This window comes from Pseudopodoces humilis, chromosome 26 (assembly GCF_049639895.1).
Source record: "Pseudopodoces humilis isolate 2021_Gansu_Grassland_sample_001 chromosome 26, ASM4963989v1, whole genome shotgun sequence".
Lineage (NCBI taxonomy): Eukaryota > Metazoa > Chordata > Aves > Passeriformes > Paridae > Pseudopodoces > Pseudopodoces humilis.
Genome location: NC_142225.1, coordinates 989,295 through 1,005,773, shown reverse-complemented (window position 1 = coordinate 1,005,773; position 16,479 = coordinate 989,295). Strand labels below are relative to the sequence as shown.

Below are 16,479 nucleotides of genomic sequence, written 5' to 3'. Positions count from 1 at the left end.
ATGTGGAGCCCAGGTCATCTCCAGGAATGCCAGAGCAGGGCAGTGGCACTCTGAGGGAAGTTCATGTCCAGCAGGAGGGCTCAGACTGTTCTGAGCTGGAATGGACCCACAAGGATCATCCAGTCCAGCTCTGTTGAATGGCTTCCACCCTACAAAGAGGAGCAGTGTCTGCCATACAATCCTCTAAATTATGTGGATAAAGGGGTTTAATGGCAGCTTCTCAGACAGTTGGAAAACACTGTTCCCTGCTTGCCAGGTTAGATACCAAGTTTGATGTTTTATGGTGAAATATTTAGTTTCTGAGCTGTTGGCTCTTGTGCTCTGGAAACATGGTGGGAGGTGAATGGCTCCAGGCTGGGGAATTGCCTTTCTTTTGCCTGTCTGCCTTATGTGTTTCTTTATGTCCCTTTTGCAAGTAGAAAGGCATCGTAAGGCCGTCTTCAGCATCGCTTATGTTGTGACACTTTGTGTGTGAAAAGGCACCTTCAGCTCAGTCCTTCATGAGGTTGTTTGTTGCCAGAAGCTGAGATGTGCAGGTGGCTCTGAAGATGGTGCTGACCCTGGCAGATTGACTCCTGTGTCAGTCTGGGCATGCTGACCCTCTTGTCCATCTTGTTTGAGACTAGTCCTCTAGGAGATAGCTAGTGCTTTGATCTGAATGTGATTTCAGAATGGAAGATTGGCTTTATGGGTCTTGTAAATGTTCTTTCAGTATCTCCTCTTCTAGAGCAGGTGGCTCAGCACATTCAGTTTGATGCTTTAAAATTCTGATGATATATTGATTCTCTGATGATATTTTCATGATACACTTTGCTGTCTGTTTGTACCAGAACACTTGCAGCTACCATAATGGCACAAAATGTTTTGTATCAATTGTGCTTCCCTGGTTCAGCATATTTTTGCTTATGGTCAGCTCCTTCCCAACAGAACTGCTTTAATATGGCTTCAAGAGGGATTTCAGTGTTGTATCAGCTACTCTGTGAATACATGATTTTATGCCATAAACCCAAGCATTGCTTGGAAGGAGAGATCTGAAGAATATAAAGACATGACCACGACATGTGGTTTTGTGGTGCTCTCTTGGCTGTAACTTGAATTGTAGTAGAGCAAGTAATGGGAAGACACGAGTGGAAGTCCTGTGGGTGGATTGAGCTGAATTCTTAACAGGAGTAAACTTTAACATTGAACTGATTTGTAACAGGGAAGTTGAAACAAGAAATGGCCACATTGCAGCATAAGATGCTGCCTGTGGGGAAGAAAGGTTATTCACAGCAGCAAACACTAGTGTTTGCTCTGTGAAATGCTGCAGATGAAGTTGAGTGTAGAGAGAAATTGTGAAGAAGGGATTTCAAAGGAGATACTTAAAAGCAGCACAGCTGCTGGAGAAGAGTGACCTCAATCTTTCTCTCTTTTGCTGAGAAATGAGGAAATTATGAACGCAGTTTTAGAGGTGTGCTAACAAAAGGAGTGCTTTTGGAGCAGTTCTTGAGCATCATGATGGAGGATGAAGAAGTTCTTCAAAGCAGCACACGTGTAGAGTGTCAGAACTCTGGCTAAGCATTAGATTCCTGCTTGGTGTTTCCTCCTAGTCTGTCTGCAGATTGCCATCCTGTTCTGTGCTGGTCTGTTTTCATGGCTGACCCTGCTTTGAGCAGGAGACTGGACTGGGTGACCTCCCGAGGTCCATTTCAACCCAAGTTGTTCTATGATGATGTTACTGAAAGCCAGTCCTTTGGAAAACATCTGTGCCTGTGTGGCTGAGGACCATGATGCACAAGGGTGGGCAAGAATTGGGTAAAGGGAACTCAGTTTCTGGTGCTGCTCTGGTGGTGGTGGTGAGATCCAGCCTCTGCAGACCAAGTGTTGCTTCAGTTTGGAGTGTCAGTGGCCATGGAGCCACCTGGATTCACCAGACTGGCTGCAGCCCCTTCCTCCACCTCACCCTGTCTTTGCCCTCAGCAGAGACAACAAAAGGGACCTTTAGCAGCTCCTGAACCAGCTCTGCATGGATGGGCTGAGCTGGACTTGGTCAGTGCTGATTCACTTTAACTAGGCAGGTAGGTGCAAAGATGCAGTAGAAACTTCTGCTCATTTATTCCTTTCTGCTTGCTTACTAGTAATTTTTGGTTTCATGTTGGCGTAGTTTTTGCAAAAATGTTGAAGGTGAAGAGGTTACATAAACTGGTTACATGGTAGATAGAGCTTGTTGTGGAGGAGGAGAGTTTGATTTTATTAATACTGAGGTTAAGTGAAAGGAGAAGCAGAGCTGGGAGAAAATGTGTTTACTAAGTGCTCTCCACGCCAGGCCCTTCATTAAAAACTTCTAATCTTTGAGGTTTACAGACTTTATCTTGGGGAGAAGACTTGGTATTTCTGATATCTCAAATCTACAAAATATAAGTGAAGAAATCGCCTATCAAGGTCCATTTGAACTGCATTTACTCATAATAAAGATAAAAGTTACCAGCCAACTGGGAAAAAAAACCAATAATAAAACAATCCTTTGAGAAAAGAGGAGCCAGTGAGCTGTACAAGGATCAGTGTAATATCAGTCCCTGGAAAGATTCTTGGAACAGCTCATTAAACAGCTTGTCAGTGTCTACAGCAATAGGATAAATAGTTGCTACACAACTAGTACTGTTCTATGTGATCTGTTCTTGATAAACCCATCTAATTTTGGTTTGACAGGAGAGGTAGATTATTGCTTAAACAAGTGCTGAGTGTGAATGATCTGAATTCAGCAGGATTCCTGATAGGAATTTGCCACAATGGTAATTTATCAGTTAAGAAGATACAGTTTTGTAATATTTTTGAGCAGGACATCAGGCTGAAAACCCATGGGGGTTGTCAGTGGCTTATTGTTAGACCCAAGGGGTTTTTATGATAGAACTCTTGGCCACTGCAGCAGTATGTCTGGTGTCCCAGTGATGGCACTGTGGTCTGCCTGGGGAGCAGAACTAAGGTGTTGGAAAATGGAGAAACTAAATACTGTGAATCACAGGCAGAGATTGCACTGTATGCAGAGAGAATACATCAAATGCATATATTAAGGATTATTAATGCACAAATTAAGGATTGTGAAATGGAATACTGAGATGTAGCTGTATGAAGTCGTTGCAGTTACTCTGGCTTCCTTTATACCAATTTTTACCCTTTTTAGCTTTCCATTTATACTCTTTATACCCTTCCAACTTACCCTTTAAAGATGGGGCTGAAATGAAATGCCACACTTGAGCATGGAAATTGCAGATAGCATATAGAATAATGACTGCTTCAGTTAAGAGAAGTATTATGTTAAGTACATCTTGGAATGAGGCTCCCTGCTTTCACAGCTGGGATAAGAAGGTTATTTTCCTCTTTCTTAAATGCATGATCTATGAAGAAAGGGTAAAGGAACTGGATATGTTCAATGTGTGCTTGGGAAAGTGAGAGGCAATTATCTTCCAATCCAGAAAAGCCTCTTGGCAGTGAGGTGGGTATTAGGAAACACTCAATAACCATTTGTGAAGCACTCAGATGTGCTGCTGAGGGAAGTCACAAAACTCCTTTTGAGAAGAATTTTCAGTCTGTTTTTGTCAGGGATGCTGTCAGCACGTTTAGCCTGTCTGCAGGAGGCAGGGTGTGCTGACAGGACCCCAGGGCATAACTTCTGCTCCACAGCTTCTAAGAACTAAAACGTCACAAATGTGTTTCTTAGCAGACTAGTGAAATTAAATGAAGTATTTAGAACAGTTATCAGCTGTCTGGAACTTAAAATTGCAATTTTAAGCAAATTTATTGAGTTATATGGATTTACCATACCAGAACAGCTGCTCTTCCTGGCTTTTATTTCCTGTGCTCAGCATCAACAGAATTGTTACAAGTATTTGAATTTTGCCTTTGTCATGGAGCTTGCTTGGCAAGAAGCCACAAGATGCTCTTGCTTTTTCTGGACAAATTCTTTGCAGGAGAAGGTCCTGCAGCCCCAGGGATGGTCCAGGCAGTGCTGGTGTCACTGTGCTGGGCAGGGTTTGCTCAGGAAGGCGTTTGGTGTGTCCTGGGTGAGGGCTGGGACAGCTGAAGTGCTGCCTGCACATCCCTGTGGATGATCCCAGGCTGTCCAAAACGGCACTGCTGGCTGCCAGTCTGCTGCTGTCTTACTCCATCCTGGAGCTTTTCCATCAATCTCTCCTGCAGGAACTCAAGTAATGATTTTACATTGTAGATAAGATTTTTATATGTGTATTTAAAGTTTAAATTATTTGGTTGTTATTAGCCTGCATTGCAAAATTTTTTGTCCATGAGAGAAGAAAATAAGATGCCAAGACAATAAATGAAGTTTTTGTGGAGAGCACAGGGGAGAATTAATGCTAATGATTTATTTGAGTAGCTGTGCTTTGGAATTGCCTTCTCCTTCCTGCATGTGAGTCACTCAATTGGTATGATGTCCTTCTCCAAAATTCTTGATGACTTTTGCTGTGTGGCCATAAAAGTTACAATACCAATATTTGGGTTTTTTTCCTTGCAGAATTTGGTGTTCATTTAGCAGAACTGACTGTGGATCCTCAGGGAGCTCTGGCCATCCGGCAGGTGAGTTTGCCTGGAGCTGCAGAAAGAATTTTGGTGGAAATTTCCTTGGTTTTTAAAATATTCTTCCATGTTTTCAGGTGAAAAATTTGAAGTAGCTTTCTGTTACTGTTTCTTCACTTTTTTTTATATTTCTCTAGAGTCTTCCTTTCAACATTATTCAGGTGTTAGACTCTTACATTTTTTGAAAATTTTTTTTGGACTTTTAAAACCTGGTGCTGATACAATACTGGGCTGGAAATGGACACAACTTAGGAGGTGGGTGATAGACACCAGCAAGAAGAAGTGTGGCTTCTCTTCACAGAAGCTTTTTCTGTAGGTGTTTTCCTCCTTGGAAACTGTTCTGTATTTCTTTAGTTACTTTGTGACCTGTATTTGTGCCTTTCTAGAGCTGCTGCTTTGGGTCAGTGCTGTGCAGGCCATGGCTGCTCAGTGGATACCCAGCAGTAATTTTTACTGCAGTAATTTTGTGGTCCATTTCATGGATTTTTTTCATTTCTGGCAAGTCCTGATGTCCCTCTAAAAGAAGGGCTGAGCAAATGGGTCAGGGGTGATCCTTGCAATGGTTCCAGGATATGTCCCTGATGCCTGACCTCTCTCCTGATACAGCTGGCGTCTGTTATTCTGAAACAGTATGTGGAAACTCATTGGTGCTCTCAGTCTGAAAAGTTTAGACCTCCAGAGACCACAGAAAGGGTAAGACTTGGTTTCACATTATCTGGTTTAAAACACTTTTATCCATCAAGAGTATTAATTCTGTAGGCAGTTAAAGAAGTACCAGTGCCTTTGTGTATTTTGAAGATTAATGTCTTCAGTTAAGGTTTTTTGACATTTTCCACTTCAAAAATTTTCAGTTGCTTAAAACAACACTGGGCTTGAGAAGCTTGGGCTGCTTCCTGTAGGGAAAGTTCAGCCACCATGCTCCTGCTACTCTCAGAACAAGACTAGAAGAAAATCTGCTTCCTAAGTTTCACAAATACTGATTCTGGCAGTCCTTTTTTGGAGGTTTGCTAAATCTTTTGTTATACATCTTGGGACTTAGAGGTTATTTCATGACAAATTTTAGTTTTAAGCTGCTGGGTTTCATTAAGAATCTGTTCAACAAGAGTATTTAACAGCTAAGATGGCCAGAGATTCCAGCTCTTTCCACTCTGACTGTTGACTGGAGCATCTTTGATTTCTATAGTATGATTCATCCCATCCAGAGATAATTGCTTGAATTATGCCCCAGAAGTGGCTTTTATTTTTTCCTGTCCCTTCAGGGCTGTGTGACTGTTCTTGTTTACTGAACTCTTCCAAAATAAGCAAACATAGTCCCTGACACTGGAGCTGGGATTTATCTCAGCTAACTTTGGATGTTTTCCATGTAGATCTGTACATCCTGTGTAGTTGCAGCTGTGAGCTATTTACTCTGTGCTTGTCTGATGCTGTATGTGAGATGTTAAAACACACCATGCAGTTTTCCCTAAAAAGTTATGGGGTGTAGTGTGCAAGAGTGGTTTTGTCTCCTGGATGTTCATTTTGTAAAACCAATATTGAATCAATATCAGGATACAGTCCCAGGTCTAGATTTCTTTTATTAGCTGTGATTTATTCTAAATGCTGTTGTTTTCTGCAGGCAAAAGTTTCTATCAGGGAGCTGCTGCCCAATGGGTTGAGGGAGTCCATCAGCAAGGTGCGCTCGAGCGTTGCCTACGCCGTGTCAGCCATCGCCCACTGGGACTGGCCCGAGGCCTGGCCCGAGCTCTTCAACCTCCTCATGGAGATGCTGGTCAGCGGCGATGTCAACGCGGTGCACGGAGCCATGAGAGTGCTCACAGGTAGGTGGCTGCTGTGGCTGGCCAAGTGTGCTGTGGGAAACTGTTTGGGCTTTTCCTTGTGCCAGTATTCTGTCACGTTTCATCCAAATTGAAGAAATTGGGGTTTTCTTCCTCTCTTCCCCTGGACCTGGTGCCTGTGGCTGGATGCGGAGTCATGTGCTCAGCTGGTGTCATGAGAACTGGGGAAGGAGGTGCTGTGCTGCAGGTTAGAGCTCAGCAGGGACTTTGCTTGTAGCACCTTGTTTTCAGATACCTGCAGTTTTTAGTGTGATATTTTTGTGCTTGCCTTTGAGGATTGCCTCAGGTAGATCAGATGACCCTGGTCTAGCGAAGTGCAAATCAACGTGTTTCCAACACACTTAGTGTTTCCCATCGGTTCTATTGTTGCTGCTCCCTACAAATTTGATTTCTTATAAGAACTTCTCTTCTTTTTCCATTTTTTTAGAATTTACCCGAGAAGTGACAGACATACAGATGCCACTTGTAGCTCCAGTTATTCTTCCAGAGATGTACAAAATTTTCACAATGGCAGAGGTATGATCTTCACAGTGAGGTTGGTATTGGGTGAAATTAGTAGGAATGTTCCTTGGAATAGAGAAACTCCAGATTTAATGGTTAAGTCATACTGTAGTATGAGTTAGACTTAAAGAATTTTCTTGATGATATAGTAGTTGATGGCAGCTAATGTTTCCACAGAAAAGTTGAAGCCAATAATAAAATAAGAGAAAAATGCTAAAGCAAAAATTAAATACAATTAAAAGATAATTAAAGGAAGTATCTTGTGTAAGAAGAATGTTGTGTTCCTGATGATTAACTTTTCTCTAGGTGTATGGGATTCGCACGAGGTCACGTGCAGTGGAGATATTTACCACGTGTGCCCACATGATCTGTAACATGGAGGAGTTGGAAAAGGCAAGAATTTAACTTGACATACAAGATACTTTGAATTCAAACTGAGTGAAGTTCTAAATAATTTTTAATATAGAAATGAAACTGGAAAATTAAGTACTGTGTCAGCTGGAATTTGGGGAAAGAGGCTGTAATTTAATACATGTAAAGTACCCGACTCTCTGCTTTACATGCATGCCTTGATAGTGGGCCTTGGTTTCCATAATTAAGGTTAATTTATGGTTTATCAACAGACATGCTTGTAAGAGCTCAGGCAAGGAGGGAGTAAGCATGAGGAGGAGATAGTGTCATCCCTTTGCTTGGGAATCCCTGGCTTGGCTTCCAGCCTTCAGCTGAACCATGTGTCCTGATCACCTGCCAGGCCTTGGGCACCTGGATAATGGGGGACTCTTGGGCCAGGCTTTGGTTCCAAGCTCCTGGAGCTCACCCCATGTTTCAGGAGGCACCTTGGCCTTGTGTTCCTGAAGGGGTGGGGGAAGCCAAACCCAGCCCAGTTTTGGAAGAATAGCTGTTGAGAAACAGACACAGCAGTCAAGCAGCTTTATATGTGAGTCTCCTGTCTGGCTGTAACTGAGCACATCTGCATTTTAAATGGCCTTTGACAAGTGACTTTTCCAGCACTCCCAGACAATATTTAAGTTATTTTTAACTTTTTGGGGTGTGAGGATAGGGGAGGGTGACGCTCAAATCTATTGGCTGGTCACTGCTGAGTGTCTCAATGTAATGTTCATTGTCCCTGTTTGCACAGGGAGCAATCCAACACAGACTTTTAGAAAGTTTTGGTAATTACACTGTGTCTGCACTGCCATGACAAGTTTACTCATGCACTGTATCATGCAGCTGGTACCAGTATCCAAGAGATAGTAGTAGCTCCCCATTCTTATTCTGGAGAAGGGGTGAAAGTGTCCTTTACATTGAATACTAAAACTTTTCTATTGAAATTTTACTTAAAAAAAAAAAAGAAAAGAAAAGAGAAAAGGAATCTTTATGAAAGGCATTTCCTAATTGATTTAAACATAGAATTTTGCTGTCCTGGCTATGGAATTATGAGGAATAATCTCAATAAAATTATTTTTTACTTGCTCTGCCAAGGACTGCTTATGGAGTGCTCTGACATCTGGAAAAATACTTACTGCATTTTCCTAGGAAGAATCATCCTGCTAATCTTCAGGCCAGCTGTTGATACTCAGCTTGTTGTTGTTACTGAGCTCTGCAGGGAGATAAATGCCAGCCGCAGGGTTTGGGGTAATTGTGTGTATGGTGGAGCTGCCCTAGGTTGGTTTTGTAGCCTGGGGGTGTTGGGGTGCAGGGCAGGATTCAGCTCATCAAATGAAATGCCTCTCTAGGAGGGGGTGAGCATTGCCCCTGGGGCTCTCCAGACTGGATTGTCTGGATCTCTTGAGACTCCAAAGTGATGAGTTGGATGTGTGTGTTTTGTGGCAGCCTGTGCTGTGGGGTTCTGAAGAGTGGGATTCAGCTGAGCTTAGTTCCTAACATAAAGAGAGAGCCCAAGTAATGTCTGAAACAGCTTTCATGTGGCTTTGCAATATTCTGCAGTTGCCATGAGTTTCTTTTTTATTTTGTACCAGAAAAGTGCAATTGCAGTTGCTTCTAGTGCTTTACCTGTCAGATGTGGGGGTTCTGTATCTGGTATTCAGCTGTGCTTGCATTGTCTGTAACCAGGGTGCTGCCAAGGTCCTGATTTTTCCTGTGGTGCAGCAGTTCACAGAAGCCTTTGTCCAGGCCCTGCAGATGCCTGATGGGCCTACATCGGACAGCGGGTTTAAGATGGAAGTTTTAAAGGTGAGTCACTTAGGGCTGGAGAAAGAATTTAATACCAACAGACACTCAGATGTGCTGGAAAACAAACTCAAGTGGCATATCTCCCAGTATTGCTCATGGTATGAACACTGAAGGCTTTTGGCTCCTAGCACCATCAACACTGAAATAAATTGTTCGCCTATACTGAAGATACCTATGATGAGATCCATGAGGATCTGTCTATATAATTTTCCAGAGGAATCTGGTCCATAGGACCATCTGTCCTTGTCATTTGCTGATCTAATGTATTTTGGATATGTATTGGACACCATAATCTGTAGTTAAAATACCAGTCTTTTCTAAAGGTGCTGCAGAATTCTGCTGCATTGAAGTTGTAAAAGCTTATTACGTGCAGGTGCTTTTTTGGAACTTGCCTGCTCTCTAATGCTAAATGATCTCTGGGAAAGAGAGATGGAAGGTCTTTGTGTACTGTCCTGGTTTCGTGGAGAAGGGAGGTTGGACTGGAGAGCTCTTTGTGCGTGGGGACAAGGACCAGTGCAGACCCCTGTAACAGCTTGGAGAGCACTGGAGCTGTAGTGCTGCCTGCAGCATGGGAGAGCAAAGAGCTAAAAGCATCAGTTGCAGGATCAAATCCAGATCTTTCATTTCCATGCCTGTGTGCTGGGGTGAGTAACGCTCAGGTCAGTGTACCTGTTTCTGAGGCTGGGCACTGAAGCCCATTCAGTTCCCTGAAGAAAACAATGAGGACCTTTCCGAAGACAAGTGTCAAAAGTTTTTCAGGATGACCAGCTTTGTGCTGAAGTAATGAGAACACATACTGGGAGGGTGCTACTGTGTGTCACAAACCAGCAGCCCCTGAGCTCTGTGTTGTGGAACTTTTCTCAGTCCTGTTCAAGGCAGCAGTACCTGCTCTAGGGATCCTGTGGCTTCTCAGTCTGCAGGTCTCGTACTCTAGGAACAGCTGGAGCTGTTCTTGCTGTGCAGCACTACTAGAAAGGAGTTTGGGGAAGGATGTTGGCAGTCTTTGTTGAGAGAGTGTCTTTTGTGAGTTTTTTTTTCCTTTCTGTTGCCGGTGCACTGGGATTTCTGGGGTAGTGATACACAGCAACAGCGACATGAAAGGATCACTGCAGGGTATAATCTCGATTTGAGCAGACTGCAGCTCAAGAATATTTGGATCTCTTACTCCAGATACTCACATTTGGATTGTTAATGAGTAGTGGTATTTTTCAGCCTCCACAGAAAGCAGTTGTAACTGATGCCTTCACTCTAAACCAGACCAGTTCTGTTCTCATTACATCCATGCATTCTGCAGCTTTTTCTGTTATTTAAGTAAGTGCTTGCTGGCATTGGGCTGTTTGCATGGGTATGTCAGCACTGATCCCACCAGGAGGTTCTTGAACAATGTGACAGGCTGGGAAAGTCTCTGAGGAAATGTCACCAAGTTCTTGCTCTGCTCCTTAGCTGTGTGAGGGCCTCTGCCTTTGGCCTCTGCAGGGGAGGTGCAGCACAAGAGGATTTGGGTCTGAATACACTGCTGTGTGTCAGGTGGCATCGATGGCAGCAGAAAATCAGTGTGGATTTAAACAGTAAATTCAGGAGATCTGCTGCTGACAAGTGGTTTGTAGGAGGCTCTTTGTGAAGATATGAGTGTTCTGAATGTTGACTTAAAGCAATTCATGGTTTTGTCACTTAGGATTTCTAAGCTGATGATAGCAATTTTCTGAGGAAAAAGGGATTCATGTGAAAGACCCATGAATTGCCTTCACTTCCAGAGAAGTGGATTTTATAGTCCTTGTAATGCAGAAGCAAGAAACCTTAAGGGATTATTTAAACCAGCTCTACAGATGAGGTCATTACAGGAACTCCTTGAAAAGCTGATGCAATGGAAGAGGGAATTGAGACTTTTCTATAGCACATTTTCAACCAGATGCAAACTCAATCCCATCTTTTCCTCAATGAAGTGCTATGTGGCAAATGACAGGAAGACTTTTTTTTCCTCACTTGAGAGCTCACTCATGGAGTTCTTGATGGAAGTCAGAGGCAGCCCTGACCTAAACTGTTGTGCTGTCCATGTCAGAATGTTCTGCAGGACAGTGGCAGAAGCTTTAAGGAATGCTATTGCAGTGTGCACATCTGCCTGATCCCCTGGGACAGTTATCCTGGTTAGGGGAGTGAATAGTTTGGATCACATCATGGGGAACCACTGATGGTTAGTGTGTCCCAAGATGTTCCCAGTATAGTTACAAGTTTTTAAGCAGTTATAAGCAGGAAATCAGAGCCTTTTATCCTTGGAGGAGAAGGGAGGTTTGGCCACAAGAAAAATATCATCAAGTGTGAGGACTAGAAGGAAATACCCATGATGTAATTTATTGTTGTGTTTGATAGTTCAGCATTAAATTGGTGTCTCTAAGGATTAATAAGCTGCAAGTGTGCAGTTCTTGAATCCTAATTCCAGCACTGAACATGCTACTATTGATTGTTTTGAGAGAAACAGAATGATGAAACATGACAGGTGACAGATTTAAGGCAAATTTCGCAATAATGGAATACAAATTGGAATACAATGGTGTATTTAGTGTGTGGTAATATATCAGAAACACCAATTAACCAACAATCTAAAGCATCTTGCAGCGTTAGTGTTGTGCTTCTTCATTTGTGCTTAGAAGCTGTTTGACACCTGTGGGTCAGAGAAGTTACACTTACATTTTTCCTGATGCTGGAACAAATAACTAGCTCGAAAAAACAATCATAACCTCTTTTTCTTGGATGGAAGATGAAGTGGTATCTATGTCTTGGGACAAACTTCCCAAGTTTATGAAGAAGGTACTTCACCTGCCCCTGTTGAACTCTGACAGTCAGCTTTATCATGCTCTCTAGTGTGTATTTTAAGCTTTTATACCAAAAATGTGGGGATTCTTTCTCTGTTAAAAGATGCAAACAGGAAGAGAAGCAATAAAAGGCTTTGATAGAGTGACTTGAAGAAGCAGTGCTCGGAAGAGAGAAGGATAAGGGCTTTCTTGAAAGACTAATAGGTGGTGGAGCAATACGTGGGGATTGGCAGAGGATCTGTGAAGCAGTTCTTTGAGTTCAGAGGAGCAGTGGGAATTGTCAGAATGAGGGGCCAGGGGTTGAAATACAACATCTGACAGGAGAGTGCTCTGTTTTTTAATGACTTGCTCTGCAGGACTGTGTGACCTTGCAAATGCAGCCTTCTATTGCTACAGCTGCAGAGCCATTGAATTGAAGAACTGCCCTAGCACTCCAGCAGCACTTCCTGCAGAGTTGGTTGGGCGTAGAGCTTAGAAACATTTACATAGGGTTCATATGTGGTGGCATATGGAAAAGTCTGTTTGGATGCTCCTGTGGCCCTAGGCAGGGTGTTAAGTTTGCAGCAGTCCTGAAGATCAGGTTCACATCCTTTGCCAGCACCTACATAATTTTTTTTCCTGGAGGCTTCAGCAGGTGTTTTCTGTAATGCTTCCTTCTAGCACCTGCCAGACTCATTTCCAAACCTATCTAGGTTATTCCTGATGACTGCTCATCTCCAATACTGATATTAGATTGCTGTTGTTCTTCTGGAAGGTGAAATACTATTTTTTTTTGTTTCTGTTAATGTACCCAGTGCTGCAAACAAACAAACTGCATAGAGTGGTTTGTATTGGGTAAGCACAAACAAACTGACACCTGTGTGTCTGGGAGCAGCCACCTCTCAGGCAGTGGGTGGCTGTTGTGTAACAAGTGTAACACAGCTGGAGCTGTGCCCCTGGGGAGGAAGGGAGGAGTGAAAGCTCTTTCACTCCTGGAGGGTCCCAAAAGGCTTTTGGCAAGTGTCAGTGGAAGGGCTCCCCTAAGTCAGGATGATCAGCTTCATGAAAGTCCAAGCACAATCCCCTATGGATAGCTGATCATCCTGATATCCCCAGCATCCATATGGAGCATCCCCTGTGCTGGGCTGGCACAGCCTCTGGTGTCAGCAGCTGAAATGGGAAGGGAATTGATCTGGGTGGGTGTTTGCTTCTCCAGCTACTCCCTGGGTGTGCAGTGGATGTGTTGCTTGCATGAGTAGAAGTGTGGAAAATGGGCAGTAGTCTGATTTTACATGACATTAGAGTTCTTTTTCTGGGACAAAACACTTTCAGGATAATTGTATCCAGACAGTGGTGCACAGTGATGTGCCTTGGATTTGAGTCATCGTCTTACCACCACATTATGGCATTGTCTTCACTCCAGAGTGTCACATCTTATCCCTTTGCTTCCCTGCAAAAGAGGAAACACCAAGAGAGGTGTGTTGGTCCGTGTTTGAGCAAGAGAGAGGATTGTGCAGGAGTGAGAGGCGACCTCGGTGACAGGATGACTTTGGATTACCTCAGTTGTTAATGAAACAGCAGCCTGTGATTTGAGTGTGTTGGTGGTTTCCCAGTCTCACTTTTGACTGATATTCTTTTTGGTTCCAGGCTGTAACAGCACTTGTGAAGAACTACCCAAAGCACATGATTTCATCAATGCAACAGATCCTGCCCATCGTCTGGAACACACTTACAGAAAGTGCTGCTTTATATCCTTGGTAGTGAATGGGTGTAACTGTATCTAGTGGTTTTTGGTAGTGAAACGTTGGGTTTCTTTGCTGTGCAAACCCAGCACACTGGAATTGAGACAAACTCAGTCTCATACACAGTTATGACCTGACTGCTGGAGAAGCACAATACACAGAGTGCTCTGTCCTGCCAGACAAAACAGGATCTTTCTGTTACTTCTGGAGGGTCCATTAAGTTTCTTTTTGATTAAAATGTATGCTGATTGATGCATGTGTCCTGTAGAACTGCCACGAGCTCTGCATTGTTTCTGGTACTTTTTGGTAAAAATTGTCTTCTTAAAAAGATGCTGATCACAGTGTAAAGACTTCAGGAGAAGAACCAGCAGTACCCCTTGCTGACCCAGATTGCACTTGCTGCAGAAGCTGATTTGCCATTTGAATTTTCAGTCAGTGCTCTACTGCACATCCAGCTGTGTCAGAGTGGTCTGTGGGTGCATTGCTCAGTACTTGAAAACTGACAACTCAAATCTCTCCATTCTGTTTTTTCAGACCCCTGTTAAAATACAGTGGAAGGTGTCCCTGCCCTTGGCAGGGGGATTGGAACTACTTGGTCTTTAAGATCCCTTCCAACCCAAACCATTTTGTGAATCTATGAAAATACAAGGAGCTGTTTGTTGGATTTTTGATGGTGTATTTCTCTCTCTCCTGTCCTGACTCCTATTACAGTCCTGCTGGTAGCTGGGCTGATAAAATGGGCTATTGTTTGCAAAAGGGGAGTCTTGGTCTTCCTTTCCTTGTGCTCACTCTGGTACTTGTTGGATCTTCAGTTCACCATCCCCAAAGAAAACTCCTTCCTTCCTACCCCTAGGTTAGTTTTCTGCCGTTTCCCAGGGCTGGTGCTTGTGTAGAAGCTTGGTAGGGAGCAGAGCCAACCTTAGGTAGGATGTGGGAGCATGGGGTTGCTCCTCACCCTTGGGCAGCTGTGAGGTGTTGAATTGGCTCACATCCCCTGAAAAGAGTGAGCCTGGGGGGTTCTGTTCTTGCAAAGTTAACATAAATGAAGTTTTGGGTTACCTTGGTGAATTTGATCTAAGTTAATCAAATAATATGAAAGATGTGCTGAAGTGATATGTGAGTGGTCTTTGAACTTGGGCAATGCACAAAGCCAGGAGTTCCTGCAGTTCTCTCTGTGAAGCACAGGACTCTACACGAAGTCAAAAGGTTTTTAAAGAACAAAAGCTTTCAAAGTTAGCAGGAATTTTAAGACAGGAACAGATTAATTCCAAAATAGACGTTATTCTTTGGAAAAAAGCATTTCCTTCACTCCATCCACTTATGTGAGAACAGAAGTAAATTATACAGAAGAGGTGGAGGATCCTGTGGATTCTGATGGTAAGAACTTGCACTTCACTTTTGTTATTTGAAGAGGAATGGATTTATCTAAATATTGCTGTCAAAGCAATGACTGAAACACCATGGGAGATTGTGCTAAAGGTGCATTTGCCATGTTAGAATGGTGTCCATCACATCTTTGCAAATTACTTGTGATGGTGATCAATTAAGCCACACAATTTAATTTTTCTAATGGCCCAAGGGGTCAGTTTGGCAGCAATTTTGAGGTAAAAGTAGTGGGACAAAAGAAAATCAAATAGGTTTTAGGTTGAGCTTGATAAATTTTAATGAGGGGTGTGTGGTGGGAAGAGAGCAGAAGGTGATGAGGTCAGAAATCCCTCTGGGTCTTCTGCTGCATTTGCTAGTCCAGGAGAATGAATAAATATCTGCACAGACAAGCTAACAGTTTGTAATTGTTCTCATATCCATTTGTACCTTTCTGTATGTTGACATATTCAGTCATGTTCTTTTTTGGTTTTTCCACTTGGTTCAGGTGAAGTTCTGGGCTTTGAAAATCTGGTATTCAGCATATTTGAATTTGTTCATGCCTTGTTGGAAAACAACAAATTTAAGAGCACAGTGAAGAAGGCTCTGCCAGACCTGATCTATTACATCTTGCTTTACATGCAGATAACAGAGGAGCAGGTGAGCATATTTGTGTTGTGTAGGAAACAAAGAAAATGAGAGATTTAAACCAGCAGATGTCCTAGGAAGAGTTTCAGTGCGTGGAAGCTGCTGTAATCTAACAGGCTGTTCCATCACTTAGCTGTGGCAGCACTTAGAGGTTCCAAAATGGTACAAGGTAGACAGAAAATCACAGATCACAGAAGGGTTTGGGTCAGAAGGGACTTTAAAGCTCATCCTGTTCCATCCCCTGTCCTGGGCAGGGACACTTTCCACTATCCCAGGTTGCTCCAAGCCCCATCCAGCCTGGCCTTGGACACTTTCAGTGATGGGACATGCACAACTTCTCTGGGCAACATATCCAGTGTCTCAGCACCCCCTTAGGAATTTCTTCTGTAATCTAAACCTACCATCTGCCAGTTTAAAACTGTTGCCCCTTGTCCTGGGGCCCTGGTAAAAGGGCTTTAGTTTTAAAGCAATTTTAAGGTCTTCCTGGAATCTTCTCCAGGCTGAACAGCCACAGCTCTTTGAGGCTTTCTTCCTTCATTCTTCCAGGATGCATTGTACTGTGAAAATGAGGATTATCATGCTGAAAGGAATAAACAGCTTTCTGTGACAGCAAAAATGTTGTGCTGGTAGGGTGAAATAATTTGTACTGAAATTCTGCATAGCTACTGGCCTCTTGAGTGTGACAACCATCATCTTTTAGTTTAGGTAGACATGCATAAAAACAGGCACTCTGTTAAAAGATTTATCTGCTTCTCCCATTCCTCATCTAAAAATAAAGCTGCATAGCATTGATTCCAGGTCAGTCATTAGTTCTGTCAAACTCTGATCTCAAATGAGGGG

General features: G+C 43.1%; 1 protein-coding gene across 1 annotated transcript in view; it reads left to right on the top strand.

The window, feature by feature from the left end:
• IPO9 (importin 9) overlaps positions 1-16,479 on the top strand; it is a 39,208-nt gene that overhangs the window by 5,656 nt on the left and 17,073 nt on the right. The window contains exons 2-10 of the mRNA XM_005530234.2: positions 4,508-4,569; positions 5,176-5,262; positions 6,185-6,386; positions 6,832-6,920; positions 7,212-7,298; positions 8,979-9,098; positions 13,535-13,635; positions 14,948-15,006; positions 15,500-15,651. Of these exons, the coding sequence (XP_005530291.1) occupies positions 4,508-4,569; positions 5,176-5,262; positions 6,185-6,386; positions 6,832-6,920; positions 7,212-7,298; positions 8,979-9,098; positions 13,535-13,635; positions 14,948-15,006; positions 15,500-15,651 (959 nt within the window). The remainder of the gene's footprint in view (positions 1-4,507; positions 4,570-5,175; positions 5,263-6,184; positions 6,387-6,831; positions 6,921-7,211; positions 7,299-8,978; positions 9,099-13,534; positions 13,636-14,947; positions 15,007-15,499; positions 15,652-16,479) is intronic.